The sequence below is a fragment of the Cebus imitator genome, unplaced genomic scaffold (assembly GCF_001604975.1).
Source record: "Cebus imitator isolate Cc_AM_T3 unplaced genomic scaffold, Cebus_imitator-1.0 Scaffold272, whole genome shotgun sequence".
NCBI classification, from domain to species: Eukaryota; Metazoa; Chordata; class Mammalia; order Primates; family Cebidae; genus Cebus; species Cebus imitator.
The window spans coordinates 2,490,878-2,506,666 of record NW_016107587.1 but is presented as its reverse complement, the minus strand read 5'-3'; the positions used below and the strand labels follow the sequence as shown (position 1 = coordinate 2,506,666).

General features: G+C 49.9%; 1 protein-coding gene across 5 annotated transcripts in view; it reads right to left on the bottom strand.

Moving 5' to 3' along the window:
• The window catches only part of TNS3 (tensin 3), a 315,575-nt gene that overhangs the window by 74,992 nt on the left and 224,794 nt on the right, over positions 1-15,789 (bottom strand). For all 5 annotated transcript variants that reach the window (XM_017500856.2, XM_037728608.1, XM_037728609.1 and 2 more), the window contains one exon: positions 9,967-11,223. In XM_017500856.2, coding sequence (XP_017356345.1) covers positions 9,967-11,223 — 1,257 coding nt within the window. The remainder of the gene's footprint in view (positions 1-9,966; positions 11,224-15,789) is intronic.

Genomic DNA, 15,789 nt, shown 5'->3' with positions numbered 1-15,789 from the left:
AGATCGTAGGTACACTTACACAAAAGTAACTGGGTAAAATGGTGGATATGTCCATTTGTTTGACTGTACTGATCCTCTCCCTACGTATAGGTATAACAAAATACCATGTTAAACACCTTAAATATATACAATGATAAATTAATTAATTAAATCATAGAAAAAACAGGGGCCAGGCACAGTGGCTCACATCTGTAATACCAGCACTTTGAGAGGCCGAGGCAGGGGGATCACTTGAGCCCAGGAGTTCCAGACCAGCCTGGGCAACATGATGAAACCCTGTCTCTACAAAAAAATTCAAAAAAATTTGGTTAGGCACAGTGGTACATGCCTGTTGTCCTAGCTACGCTGGAGGCTGAGGCGAGAGATCAATTGAGCCCAGGAGGTCAAGGAGGCAGTGAGCTATGATCACACCACTGTACTCCAGCCTGTGTGACAGAATGCGATCCTGTCTCAAGTAATAAATAAATAAATTTAAAAAATAAAAAGAACAGGCCAGGCGTGGTGGCTCATGCCTGTAATCCCAGCACTTTGGGAGGCTGAGGCGGGCAGATCACGAGGTCAGGAGATCGAGATCATCCTGGCTAACACGGTGAAACCCCGTCTCTACTAAAAATACAAAAATTAGCTGGCCATAGTGGCACACGCCCGTAATCCCAGCTACTCAGGAGGCTGAGGCAGGAGAATCGCTTGAAGGCAGGAGAATCGCTTGAAGCCAGGAGGCAGAGGTTGCAGTGAGCTGAGATCGCACCACTGCACTCTAGCCTGGGCCACAGAACGAGACTCCATCTCAAAAAAAAAAAGATGAAAACTCATGACATGCTAGAATATTACCTAGTTTAAAACACGCCTTCTTTCATTTCTATCTGCGCACTAGCAGGTAAAGTCCCCATGAGCTACTGCTTTATCTTGATGTGATTCTAGGAAGGAAGCGTGACGTCCCACAGGTGTGCTTCATAGGCTCTGGAAGCTCCCTTGCATTCCTAGGAGTGAAAACAAGTAACGGGCAAAGACTGCTTCACGGTGAGCTTGAGGCATCCAGACTTCAGCTCATTCACACGCACCCACGAATCTTTTCAAGACAGTGTGTAAAAGGAGGCAAGGTGTCATGACAAGGATGCCCCAACACTCTTCCCAGCTGAAATGCTCCCAGAAATGGTTTGAGGAGCCTTCTCCCGAAACTGAAACAGGACTGACTGACCAGCCCCTTCCACCTGGAGGGCGTAGCCTTAACAAGCTGGGTAACTTAAAGTTTTTTTTTTTTTCAACATAATGTGTCAGGAAATCCTTAAGCAGGGTTCTGACTGACATATCAAGACCAACCCAGGCGAGAGCTCTCCCTTCCCAAGAGTGCCCTCCCTCAATCGAGCTGTCTCCAAGTCTCACCCTGATTCTAAGAGAACAGGTGGGCGCCGGCAAAGCTGTAACAGAAGGTGGAGGGAGGGAATCCCGTTTTTTAGATTGCAAAATTGAAAATTCTTTCCACTGGGAAACACTGAAGTTCATGCTAGGTGGTGGCATTTCTTCTAAAAAGACACATTTAAAAGGGAAATGATATGTCAAAAATACAAAGCACTCCTACATCAGAATGTCAGCAATACCCCTGCGTTTTAGAAGCTGACTGTAACCTAACGTGCAGATGCAAAAAACTGCAAACCCCCTCTTCCTCACACGCTCCCCAGCCCCAAAGGCCCCACCCACAGGGACTTGAATTCCTGCCTGTTTAAGTACATTGGTTTTCTTTTTGGATCACCCCCATCACGTGACCCTCCTGGTCTCTTCCCCAAACACTTCATCTTTTAATCAACGTGGTGTTCACCACCCCATGCCTTTCGGAGGGACACAACAGCTGTCGACCTTCAGGGCCACATGGGCTGCGCTGAACACAGGTGTGGCCATGGGTCCACCCGACTGATGAACTGTGACAAAGGCTGTAGGCGATAACTTCTGGCAGCAGCTGTGGGAGCCGGGAGTGCTCTCGGGAGTGTGGGCAGCCTTGGGTGCACACTGAGGGCTCCCCCCTCATCCCAGGTCCTGAGGCCCCCGTCAAGCCACAATGCAGTGGACATGTGGCATGACTGAAAAAAACCATGTTGCTTTATGTTCCCATGACCGTGGAGCTGTCTAACTGCTCCACCGTGACAGAGGGAGAGAATTCTACCACCACCTATCTAGGACTCCAGAGATTAGCAATTCCCCTGAGCCAGGACTCAGGCGGTTAGCGTCACGCAGACCAGCCCATTCCAGTGCAGCTCGGGCAGAGCTTTGGAGACAAATGGCACATGCCAGAGGCCTGGTGATGCCAAACGACTTTCAAGCATCAGTGGGGAAGCTCCCCAACAAGTTAGAGAGCTGCCACAGGACCCAGCAACCCCTCTCCTGGGCAACACCCCAACAACTGAAAGCAGGCATTCAGACAAACATGGCACACCCATGATCACATTATCACCGTTCACCAAGGCCAAAGGTGGAAGCAACCCAAGTCTCCGTCGAGGGGCTAAACAAACTGTGGTCTATCCCTGCTGTGGAATATTACTCAGCCATGAACAGTAAAGTTCCCACATGGGCCATAACACATCCAGCTTGAAAACATCACATACCACATCACAGGAGCCAGCCACAAAAGGCACAAAATGTCCACGGTAGGCACATCCCCAGGGACAGGAGGGGATGAGTGAGTGCCAGGGGCTTGGGGAGAACGTGTGGATGGGAAGTGACCTCAGGGGGTATGAGGTTTCCCTTTGGGATGATGAAAAATTTCTGAAACTAAATAGTAATGGTGGTTGTGCAGCAATCTAAATGTCCTTACTGTCGATGAGCTGTACACTTAAAAATGATTAAAATGCTGAATTTTATGTTATGTGTATTTTACCACAATAAAAAATATGTTTTTAAAAACTAGAAGGATGATTTCTGTTTTCTAGTGTGGGCCAGATCAAAGATTTTCATCTCAAAATGAAAATATGAGTTTATTATTAATTACTTTATTTTTACTTCTCCCTTGACATGTTTGGGTGTTAAATTTAATTTTTAATATGTGCTTAAGGAGGTTATACTAGCTATGACTTTCATCTCAGGAGAATAAAGATGGCATTACTCTCGCCCAGGAGATTAAAGATGTTATAGAAGCGTTACTGAGCCAGTGAAGATCCGTTGCTGTGGCTGTCCCTCGCAGTGTAGACTGAGCAGGAAGTGGCCTGGAATCCACACCTTAAAGGCCCAGACAGCACCTCCTCCTCTATGGCCCTGGCCTCTCAGCAGTGTCTTCAGAGCACCCATCAAGGTGGCAGGGTGGGACACCAAGTCCCCCTGCTTTGCAGAGTGAGGGTCTCTGGGGCAAATGGAAATGATTCATCAACTCTAAAATTTCAAAGTTGTTTTTATGCAATAAAAGCAAGTAATTGCAAAGGCAGTTTCCCAGAGCAGACTGGAGTTTCTTATCCTAAATGTTTTCCAAATTGGAAACCCACAGAGCTCCCTGTTAGTGCAGTGGGCTGACTCGGTTATTAAATATGCATTCACATACATATGGCCTGTCCATACCCACAGCCCTAAAGTCTCAGGGTCTGAAGGGAGAGAGGAGCTGTGTCTAGTCCTGACCCCTGGGCAAGAATCTCTTTCTAGAGCTCTTGAGGCACATAAATATCCCATCTCTCTCTACCACCGCAAGAGACCGAAGCTCACCAGTGGAGAAAAAGCCTCATTTTGCCTGTGGCAGCAAAGAAAGAGCAAGAGTCCCTCATGGACACATCTCCTTAGCTCCCAGACTTCCTTTATCCTGATTCTCTGATGCGAGTACCAGGATGTCATTCTTATAAGACCTGGGTCCTGGGACCTCATCCAGCTTCCTGGAGTGGGTGGTAGCCAAGGGAAGCCTTTCAGAGAAAAAATGACCTTGGGCTGACTGTGATCATCAAGAGACAGCCCCTAAAAGGTGAAGGTGCTGGCATGAGCCCTGGTCTCATGCTGACGCCCAAGTCCTCGGAGGGCTCTGGGAGTGTCTATGCTTGGTGCTGCGGTCACTCCTCCAAACTCCACCACAGATGTGCGTGCTGGTGTCTTCCCCCATGCTCCGGGACCCGGCACTGGCGGGGTGACAGCCATAACTGGGGACTCCTCAGTTATAACACACAGTACAGAAATAACACCTGGACCTTCAGAAAGTACCGTGGGTTCCCTGTGTCCCTAGCATGGCTCTGAAACCCTCTTACCCAGATCACTAACAGCCAAATCCAAAGCCCCTTCATTCTCCCAGTGTCCAGCTGCTACAGGCCTAAGCACTGGAGCCCACTTACTCACTTCCCTTCCTTCCTTTCTTCCTCCTGAGGCTCTTTCTCTGCAGAGCTGAAGGCCAGTGCCACCCCATGGCACCCCCATCCTGCCAAACACCATCCTCAATTGTCTCTGGGCCCCTAATGGAGCTCCCAGGCTCAGTGCACCTTCGAGTTGCCTTCTCTTCTGGTAAGACAGTGTCCTTGCAAAAAAACCAAGCAAGGGCCCAGCCCAAGACCCCGAGGTTCGCCTCTGCCCTTGAGGAAGAGCCATATTCCTTGGCCCGCATCCTGGCCCTCCACGCTGTGGCCTGTCTGCATCTCCAGCCTCACTCCTCGGCACTGAACTTCCCCGGCACACCATGCCTTCTCCCAGTCCACCTCTCCTCCAGACCATCTGCCTGGCAAGGATCCCTCTGCCCCACAAGGCCTGGATGAGAGGCTCTGGCTGAGCACCCCCGACACATCTCCCCAACTCTGGAGTTGAAATGAGGGGAGATGGTCTGCATGCCTCCACTTTGTGAGGCTGTGAGCTTGCAGGTGAGCTGCTCTCTGAACCCTGAGGTGCTCTTCCAGCTTCACATTTGGTTCCTTTGGTTGGGGTTTAGCACACAATTTAATCAGTGGGCTCTCCACGATCAATTATTAAAAGCCGACAATTTCCATTGCTGTGAACTTTCTTTAGGATGCACAGGTTATCAGCCATGGGTTAGCACTAACAGAGCAGATGCCGAGTCTGGGAGGGACATTAAATGCCTGGCGGGAATGCCACGGCGCTGTCTGCAAGCAGAACGGGGCCTGCCAGGTTCCTGTCATGGCGGGGTGGAGGTTGATGTAACATGAATAAAGTATTTTGACAACACGAAGCAAAGAGCCCTCAAGGTATGAAAAGAAAAAAAAGAAAGAAACGCAGAACTGGCTTTTTGCCACCCATAGAATCATGAATTTCACAGGCTGAGTCATTTCTTTCGTTACTGGGATATCATCAGTTGACATCTTCCCCCACTTAAAAGGGTATAATCCAAAAAACACACCACATACAGGCTGAAACCAAGGGAGAGCCAGAGTGGGCCGGGGACAGTGAGCTCGGCAGCAGCAGAAGTCAGACCATACTGAGGGAGCACGGCCCCATGGCTGGCAGGCCCTTGTAGTGAGCAAAAGGCCCCAAACCAACTCCCTGCATACCACCCATCCTACAAGGAGGACACAGAACTGTGCTCACTGGCACAGAGAGCACCCGGGTCTCAGTGATACCCCACCTCTAGATGGCCTCTCTCTGGTCTTGTGGGTGGTCAAACATTGTCCAGCGATAAATCTCCCTTCTGTGCCCATTCAGCAGAGCAATCCGGGTCTGGAAAGGATCATTTGCAGTTCCGCCCGTATTTACAAACATTATGTAAACACAGTCCCAGGCCCCTGTATTTACAAACATATGTCAAGCTCTCCCTGCATACTAGGGGGAAACAAAAAGTAATGGGTACTTCCCTCAAGGTTTGCTGGCTAGTGGAAGAGTGTGAGTTTAGTGAAATTAGGGCATAGCCATGGGGTGCAGAGTCAGAGAAGATGAAGGTACCTAAAACAGTGTAGGCATTCAGCGTAACAGCTCTTACTATTACCAACATCATCAACATCACAATCACCAACACCACCATCAACAGCATCACCACGATCATAGTCATCACCCTCATCATCACCATCACCAAACCATCACCACCATCAACATCATCACCATCACCATGGTCACCATCGCCAACACCACCATCAACATCACTGCAATCATCACCATCATCACCATCATCAGAATCAACACCATCATCACCATCACCATCATTATTACCATCAACAGCATCACCACCATCAACATCATCACCATCATCACAGTCATCATTGCCATCACCACCATCAACATCACTGCAGTCATCACCATCATCAGGATCAACATCATCAACATCATCACCATCACCAGAGTCATCAACATCATCACCATGACCATAATCACCATCATCACAGTCATCACCATCATCACCATCACCAGGGTCATCAACATCATCACCATCACTAGGGTCATCAACATCATCACCATGACCATAATCACCGTCATCACAGTCATCACCATCATCACTGTCGTCATCACCATCACCACCATCGACATCATCACCACCATCAACATCATCCCCATCACCATACCATTGCCATCATTACCATCACCATCATCAGGGTCATCACCATCATCAGTGTCAACACTGAAATCTAATTTTAAAATCAAAAGAGTTCCACTGTTTTCTATACCCGCCAGGGAGGAAAGAAACGATTCCTTCCCTCTTAGCTGCAGTGCCTGGAGCTACAGAAGTAAGCCAAAAAAAAAAAAAATTTAAAGCCAGAGTCTTGCTCTGTCGCCAGGCTAGAGTGCAGTTGTGTGATCTCATTCACTGCAACCTCGGCCGCCTGGGTTCAAGCGATTCTCCTGCCTCAGCCTCCCGAGTAACTAGGGTTACATGAATGCGCCACCACCCCCAGCTAATTTTTGTAATATTAGTAGACACGGAGGTTTGCCATGTTGGCCAGACTGGTCTTGAACCCCTGACCTCAGGTGATCTGCCTGCCTCACCCTAGTAAGCATTTTTAAAATGGGGTTTCTATCAGGTCCGAAAATTCTGGACTGAGATCCAAAACCCTGCGGTGCTGTCTATTTAGAGACCACCTCCACACTGTGCAGGCTTTTTACACTAAATGAAGTACAAGTCTTAAGGCTTGCTCCATCTCCCAGCCTGGTGCTTGCCTAGCACAAAAGACACGTCCTGGAAGAGGAAGCAGAGCTCCCAGGAAGGGCATGGCTCTGCTTGTTCCCGAACTCTGCCCTATTCCCAATGCTGTGGCTAACCCTTCAGTGGCCACTCATCACTGCTTACGAACAGTTGCTCATGTGTGGCAGGATTCCTACAAGAAGGCCACTTCCCAATTTTAAAAAGCTCTGGGGAGACTGGTATCCAGTTTTGTTTATATCTAATCTTCTGACATCTTTTTAGTTCTAAAGCTATGAAAAAAATGACAAATAGCCCAAGATGCATGTCAAACATGAATAGATTAATACATACTTTAAATTTATACTGTTAATACCCAAGTATGCACTGAATTTTACTGGTCTATTGTTGAGATATGAAAGTCCTTAAACTTCAAAATGATAATTGCATAACTTTTATAATAAAAGGAATTAAAGAGGATCTAAAATCAAAATCAAAATTTGTTATTAAAGTAATGAGTTTACCAAATAATTTAAAAACAGCCAATCTGAGGGTGGATCATATGATGTGGCTTTCTAAAATTCCAGGCCTTATAATTGCTTCCTTGAAGCAAGAATCGGGTATCACTAAGGACTGAATTCAATCAGCTGGAAGACATATTAACCTCAAGAGACTACTATATGTTAACCTAAGCCATGGAGTCCTCTTCTTACTCGAGATTGTAATCCAGGAGATAAGACTTCTGATTTTAATGTTTCCAAGTAATTTCTTTTAACACGGTTTGGTGAAGTAAGTCTGGTGTAATATTGCACATAGTTTTGTTCCCATTGGAGCCTTTTTTGTAAACTCAGAATTTCCCATATATTTGTTTAATGCATCAACCTGGACCTATTACTCAGGAACTGCTACCTCTGCTGTGGTGCTGTGGTTGCTATACAGCTCTGCCATTAAGGCCAACAATCTATACACAGGGGGCTCTCCTCGCTCCTGCAAACTCCCAGTTCATGACATACAAAGTCAGAGTTATTCAGGCAAGCTGGAATGCCAGCCATTTGCTCAGTCACTCCCCCAGTAAGTGAGAGGTGGATGTGGACCAGCGTTTCTTCAAACCTTCCCTGGGCCATGCGCTGGGATAGGGTTTCCTTTTCAAAGACAGAGTGAAGAGAAATTCACAGGAACACTGCCCTTTACCTGCCTGCGTCACTCAGGCAGCCCAGGGAACACTCAGACCTGAAGCCAGGACCAACGTCTACAGAGTGTGTGCTCCTTCCCCCAGGCCACCCCACACCTGAGGTGTGACTCCAAAGAGGATGGAGACACTGGGTCCACACCATAGGGCACTAACTTTTACTCTACTGTGCAGGTCCCATGTGAACCTGGGTGGGCCATGTACTGACACCTCCATCAATATGACTGTAAGGCAGGGACTGGTGTGGTGCCTGCAGCCAGGATGCTTAGGAAGATGAGTGGGCCAGCACACCCAAACCAAGAACCACGCTGGCATAAATGGCAGCATCTCTCGTCAGTGTTACCAGCACACAGTGGGAATCACATGCACGGCGTCACCCAGTGATGTTCTCTCATCCTTTACCTCTCTGATCTTCACTTGTAGAGGCAGGCCCCTCTAAGGAGCCAGCGGCCTCCAGAGACCAACACACCAAAACATGCCAATGTGGGAGGCCTAGCACCACACGGATGCCACATTCTCCGGCCCAAGGTCCTCCTTTGGTCCATGTATATCAGTACCAGGACTCCCAGAACACAGTTCTGTCTCTCCACCTCCTGTAGCTACAGCCTGGCCGTCCTCTCCTGGCGTGCACCTCTGTGCAGGAGCTTCCAGACGGCACGATCTCCCACACCCCTCGCCCACACAGGCCCGTACCTGAGACACCCCCACTCCATTCCAGCACCCCTCTCTGCCTGCTGTCTTCCCTGGCCGACCTGACTACTTCCGGCTCTCTGGTCCTCTCAGTCTTCATGCCTCACCAACAGGAAGAATACTATATAGTAACCTGGTCCCAATAGGTAGCATGCCCCATTACATCGACACAGTGCTGGGGTGAACCAGGCAAAGGTCACTGTCTGTCCACCACTGCCAGTCCTGGTTCTTCCCAGGCCTCAAAGCTAGGCACAAAGGCCCTGTGCCGGTTTCTAAACCGCCAGCCTTAGGGGAAAAGGACACGTGCAGTCCTGGCCTCCCTGCAGTTAGCATAACCCCCACCTGGTTTTGGGGCATCCGCAGGAGGCCCCGCACCTGGCTCCATTGTTCTGGGTGCTGCCACAGCTCTCAGCCCCCTCACCCAAGCCTGCTCCCCAAACCCCTCCCATCACTGAGCTGCTCTCCATGGTAGAAACTCTTGCGGAGCCCAGGCCTCTGCCCAGCTGCTGTCTTCCATAAAAAGTCTCCACACACCACCATGGCCAGCACCGACACGTTGTACACCATGACTGCTTAATAACTTCCATGTGCCAAAGCTGTCTCAGGGCTCAGCAGTCCTCTTGATCCCCAACCTTCAGCCCCACTGAAGTAACTGGCATTCTTCCACAAAGCCCTGACCTACACCACAGGGGCAGAGGTAAGTATGCTTCCTTAGTTAATCCACTAACTTTCACGAAGGGAGAATGGTTTCACTGTTAGGCCCATTCTGCAGTGAAGGCATGGCCAGCCTTTTCCAGCAGATTGCATGCTGTCCCTGCCCCTGTGCTGACGTTAACATAACAGCAGGCTTTCTGTCTGGTTCTTCCCACCCTCCAGTCTGCTACCAAAGGACCATGGCAACATGACAGCATTTGGATCCTAGGCCAAAATTCACGAGACTCAAAACTGCAAGGGAAGTGTCCCTCCCTCTCCTCTGTGGGTTTTGCCAAAAGCTAACCTACTAGGCTGATTTCTCATCACACGTCAGCCTCCCGTGGAGCACCTCCCGTGAAGCACCTCCCGTGGAGCACCTGCTCACCTTGACGCCCGGGGGTCCTGCTGGTGCCCTCTCCTGTGTCAGGCAGCCTGCTGCTTGCCCGAAGCCCGACTCCCATGCTGTCTGGAGACGCAGAGCCGTTGGCCTGGCTACCAAGGGCGTTCATGTGGGTAGGGATGGGCTCGAAGGTAGGATCCAGCTCCAGGATCAGCCTGTTGAGCTGCTCGATGGACTGGTCGATGTCCAGGGTGGGCGAGCCTGGGGAGGGGCCTGTGCTCAGCTCTGAGCCGGATCCATTCACAACCTGGTCGCCTGGAAACCTGGGTTTGAATGCTTTGCTGGGAGAGGGCTGCTGTGTGTCGGGGGGATGTGGCCCACTGCCCACACCCCTCTGGACAGCCACCCTGCTGCTGGTCCCTCGGGTGGGGGTGAGTGGGATTCTTGGCTGGGCCTGGACAAGGCCAGGGTTGTCTGCAGGGCCTCGGCTCACCAGTCGGGCCTCCCCGTCGGGGGCGAAGCTATACTGGTGAGCCACCACCATCTGCTGCTGGCGTACCCAGGTCTGCGTGGAGTAGCTGCTCTGCCCATAGGCCTGCATCTGGGGGGACACCGAGGGCTTCCTCAGCAGGGTCTGGGGCTGCTTGGGCTCTCGACTCCCAAAAGTCCGCTCCCGCTCATAGTGGGGGTCCATGCCAAGGCCCAGGTCCGGAACAAGGGTGCCCTGTGGATCTTCACCAACGTTGCTGCCGAAACCATCAGACAGGAGTGAGTTCTGGCTGCTCTTGTGGCAGGTGAAGGGGCCCAGGTGCGCCGACTGCGGCCCTTCTGAGGAGGACAGGGTCCCAAGGCTGTCCACACTGTGCAGGTCATGGTGGGGCATCTCGTCATCCAGAATGTCCGTCTCCCGGTCCTTCAGAGCAGCGTCTCCATTCACGTGGACCTGAGCCGGTACCACATGGCGAGTCCCGCTGTACTTGCTTCGAGCATCAGTCATTTCCTTCAGGGAGCTTCCAGAATCTTCCAGGCCAAAGCCACTGAGCAGCTGGTCCAACTCGGCCTTCTCCTGGGCACTCAGGCCCCTCTTGGTTCCCGGAGCCAGGCGCTCTTCCGTCTTATCAGTCCTGGCAGAGGCTGTGGAGTGGCCAGAGTCGCTGCTGACAGACAAGGTGTGGTCACTGTGGTCTGGGCTGCTGGTGGCCGGGACGGCCTGGGGGCCCCCTGGGATGCCAGGATCCGAGGAGCTTTTCTTCCTCACCTTCGCGTAAAGGCTGCCATCAACAGGGCCCTGCGTGTGTAGCACTGCGGGGCAGAAAAGCAGAGAGAGGCTTTCAGTCAGGGATGAAGCCAGCCTCACACCCTTGGAATGAGCGTGTGCATTTGTCTAAGCCAATAAATGTACTCAAAAGATGACTAACAATAAACAGGGACAAAGACTCCTCTAAGATCACAAAGTTCTACACATACTCTGGAGCATACCAATGAAAAGGAATGCAAATAAACAAACATCTTCAGCCTCTAGAATCATTTCTACCTTTCCATGCAGAACAAACTGTCATTCTGAGCTCTGGGATTCTTAACCTTCTGAATCATCTTGCCTTGAGGGCTCACTGTTAGTTTCATCATGATTATGAATGCTGAACCGGGCTCAGCTCATAAATCCCCAAGGCTGGACTGTTCATCCTACACAAAGAGCTTCCATCTATAGACCTGTCTAACATTTGTTGAGCATCAGTCAGGGGCAGGGTAGCAAATTCCTATTAAATTGAATGTCTTGGTGGACCCCATCTCTATTAAGATACAAAAATTAGCCAGGAATGGTGGCACACTTCCACAGTCCCAGCTACTCGGGAGGCTGAGGCAGGAGAATCACTTGAACCCAGGAGGCAGAGGTTGCAGTGAGCAGTGCACTCCAGCCTGGGCAAAAGAGCGAGGCTCTGTCTCAAAACACACACACACACACACACACACACACAAACAACAATGACAACAACAAAACTGCACGTCTGCTCAAATGTCAACATGAAATTCAACGAAAAGAGAAAGTGCAAGAATTGATTGCACTTCCCGTCTGGAGCAGCATCTTTGGGCCAAGCAGGTGCCTGGTGAATATCTTAGGACCACAAACAGATGACGCTGACTTGCATGCGCTGATTTCCATACATGGAATGTCAGGAAAATAAAACTTTGAATTAAAATGTGGGCAGGAAGGACTCCATGTTTGGGTCCCCTTCCACGAACACTCCCTTCATGGAAGCTGTTTTCCTCTCTCCTGGATTTCCCCTCTGGGGTCCCTTTCCACACTCTCATGGAAGCCTGGCTTCCCCATCTAAACTCCAGCTCTCTCTCTTTTCCCTTCTACTCATTGTGGAAGCTGCTTTCCTCTCCCGGAATCCATCTTTCTGGACTCTCTCACTCAGTGTGAGAGTTAGCTGTTTCTTTCTCTCTCCTTCTCCTGTTTCTCTCTCTCTAAATAAATCACTTTCTAAAAACAAACAAACAAAAAATAAACAAACGAAGTGTGGGCAGGGAGGGCTGAAACTTCAGCTGCTATTATTAATCATGGCCACGGCTCTGGCATTCAGGGACTCCCAAGCCTCAATCTGCTGACTGGCCAACCGCCGCGACCACACAGGGCGGGTCCTTGCCAGGAGCCTCCTAAAGGAAGCTGGAGTGTATAGTCAGCACATGCCTCACCCCGTGGGCCTCCCCCACCTTCTTCTACTTTCTCAACTATGAAATGGCAGGCATTCCACAGCCAGGGAGCTGCTGGTGGTGGGAAACCCACGCTTTGTGGGCACCTGGAATTTGAGACGCGAGCCACTACCTGACAGTGGCCACTGAGCCTGGCCCAGGAGCCCTCTGGAGGGACCTCCTCTAAGCATGTGCCTCACAACCCCAGGCTCCAGGCTGATGCACTGCCACGGTCAGCGGCTGCTGGCTTTTTTGAAAACACTGGGACAACGTGTTGGGACAGAGTCCCAAGAGGTACTTGGGTGTGGTGCTGAAAACGCACCCATGCCAGGCTTTCTTCTTGTTTCAACTGTGCCCAATGGAAAGCACACAGAGAAGCGGGGAGAGGGGAGTGTGCACACAGGGTATGGGCCCGCCTGCAGCGGCCCGGACTCCCATCCTAAAGTCAAGCCTAGGGGAGGGAGGGTCTGGGAGTAGAAATGCTACACAAAATGCTGAAAATAAACCAAGTCTGCAAGGTAGGGAACGTGATGGCAGGACATACGCCATGGGATTCATCCAAGGTATCGGCCTCAGGGTCTGCTGCTGTTTTCTGAGTACCTCTTATTGGCAGGGCAGGTGCGTTGTGCATTTTCTCTAATTTTCACAGCATGATCTATGTTGTTATTTCTTGTTTATCTATAAGGAACTGAAGCTTAAACAGAATAAATAACTTGCCCAAGGTCCGGCAGCTGCTAGGAGGTGCAGGTGGGCCTAGAACTGGGTGCACTGGCCCTGTGTGCTCCTGCTGGCCCACTGCCCACCAGCTCAGAGAGCACCAGGAGAGCACACCCCTGGAGGCTCTGTCAGTGGCCCTGCCCACAAGGAGGAGGCATTGAACTCACATTGCTCTGACCAGGCATCAGCAAGTGATACCTTTGAGAGAAAGATGGAAAGCATCTTCGTATCTTTCATTCCATTGAAAGATAGGACACATTCCATTTTATAAATGAAAAACCAGGAAACTGAACAGTCTGCATGTCATGACTGGGAACACACACAGAGTAAATGGTGGAATGGGGATCCCATGTTCAAGGATAAAGGGAAACAGCCATCTCTGAAGCCTGGGTCAGGCTTCAGACCAGGCAGAGACTAAAACACCTCCGTCACCCAGCTCTGTGTAAATTAAACAAAAGAACACCTGGAAAGACTGGACTAAATTATAAGGCACGTGCAAATATGACCTCTACAATTTCAAAAATATAAACTGCAGTCCATTTGTTTATGCAATCACTAGGTGACTGTGCAGTAAAGTGGTCCCTTGAAGAAGTTATGGCAACATATGAACACCAGTTCAAATCCGAGCTCTATCCTGAGTCCACCCTTCAGGTTCCACCAGCCGGGGCATTCACCTTGACCTTCAGCTTCCCAGCTATAAAATGAGGGTGTGGTTAGATGGTATGTAAAGGTTGAGCTGAGGATTAAATGCCATAGCACACGGGTGAGTGTCTTTATAGACCCTGAGTAAACATCAATTTAATTTGGTTTCTGTTTAGATTCCCTGTTACCAGGAAAATTGAACAAATTTAAGACCTGGTAAATCCTTCCTGAGTGTTCTCAGATTGTGAGAAGGAGGTGCTGATAAACAGCTTCTGCTCCGTGAGAATGACAGAGACTACTCCCCCTCCCCACAATGGAGGGCGCTGCGTGGCCATCAGCCTGGTCCCGTTCCCGCCCACGCTCGGCAGGCAGCCAGGACACACATGGCAGGGTCACACAGCGCAGGGCATGAGCCTGCCCATTACAGTCACAGATTTCATGCTGCTACGTCTGTATATTTCTGACTTCCTACACCCTTCTCCCTAAATCTAAGTTAAAATCAACTGGCACAATGACTTTTTTAAAAAGCCCAAGATTGAACCCGGAAGGCAGAGGTTGCAGTGAGCAGAGATCGTGCCATTGCACTCCAGCCTGGGCGACAGAGCCAGACTCCGTAAAAAAAAAAAAAAAAAAAAAAGGCCAACAATGAGATGTAAAAAAAATTCCTCATCTAAATTAAAATGCTCTCAAAAAGTGCTTATTAATCAGTCTGAGGTAGAATCCTCCAGCCAGCTCCCTGTCCACCTGCTAAGAACGTACCTGATTAGAAGGCCCTGAACAAATGGTAAGGCACAGGGTATTCCCTCTCCCAGGGGGTGTGAATAATCCTATTTTATTAGTAGTAGAAATCTTAAAATAATAACAGATACATTAACAACAACACCATTTCCATTACCATTGACTAATCATCCGATCTATGCCAGGCTCATTGTGAGCACTCAGAGCAGGGTCTCGTCAAATCCTGACAACCCGGGTGGCATTCAATCTCCTTCCTATTAATACATGGGAGCACAGCCATGGGACAGAGAGGATGCAATCCAGCCCTGTCCAGCTCCAAAGACCAGGCTGGACTCTCCTAAACTTCCTGCTACATACATAGGTGATTTCCTTCATTAGAAAATGCCCAACAAGTGTTCAATGTACAGGAAAAGAATACGAAACATATCAAGTGAACCCACAACAGGGCTGGTCAAGCTTCTGAATCACTTTGTAGGAGCACAGATCTTTCTAAAGGTGCAGAGCTCCGGGCAGGCTCTCCCAGGAGCTTCACTGGCAACCCCCTGCACCCATACCTTCGTGGTCTTGAGGGGGGGAAGGGGAGTCAGCCTCAGCGAGAGAGAAGGAGAAGGGGCCTCTGGAACGCATGGTTCCTATCCTGTTTTCTCGTAAAAGGCTATCACTTTGCAAAAGGAAGGACTTGAACCTCAGTTGGACAGAGGAGATGGCTGTTTCCCTTCATCCTTGAAGATGGGATTCCCATTCCGCCATTTACGCTATGTGTGTTCCTGGTCATGACATTCAGGTTCCAGGACATGACATTCATAGCAAACAAGCAAACAAAAAACTACTACCAACCAAAACCAAACACACACACAGCCCACAAGGATCTGAAGGTAAAAGGTCCCCTGCAGCCCAGGTGTTCCCACTCTCTGGGCCTCCTCCTCCTCCCAGCCGGCACAGCCAGGTCCCGCCATCCGTGAGAGCCGGAAACAGGGCGGCCATGGCTGCTGACCTGGCTGGTCTCCAACTGATAATGAACACAATTGGAAAAGTACCTGAAGTCACCCAATTTAAGGGTTCTAAATGCAAAAAAAA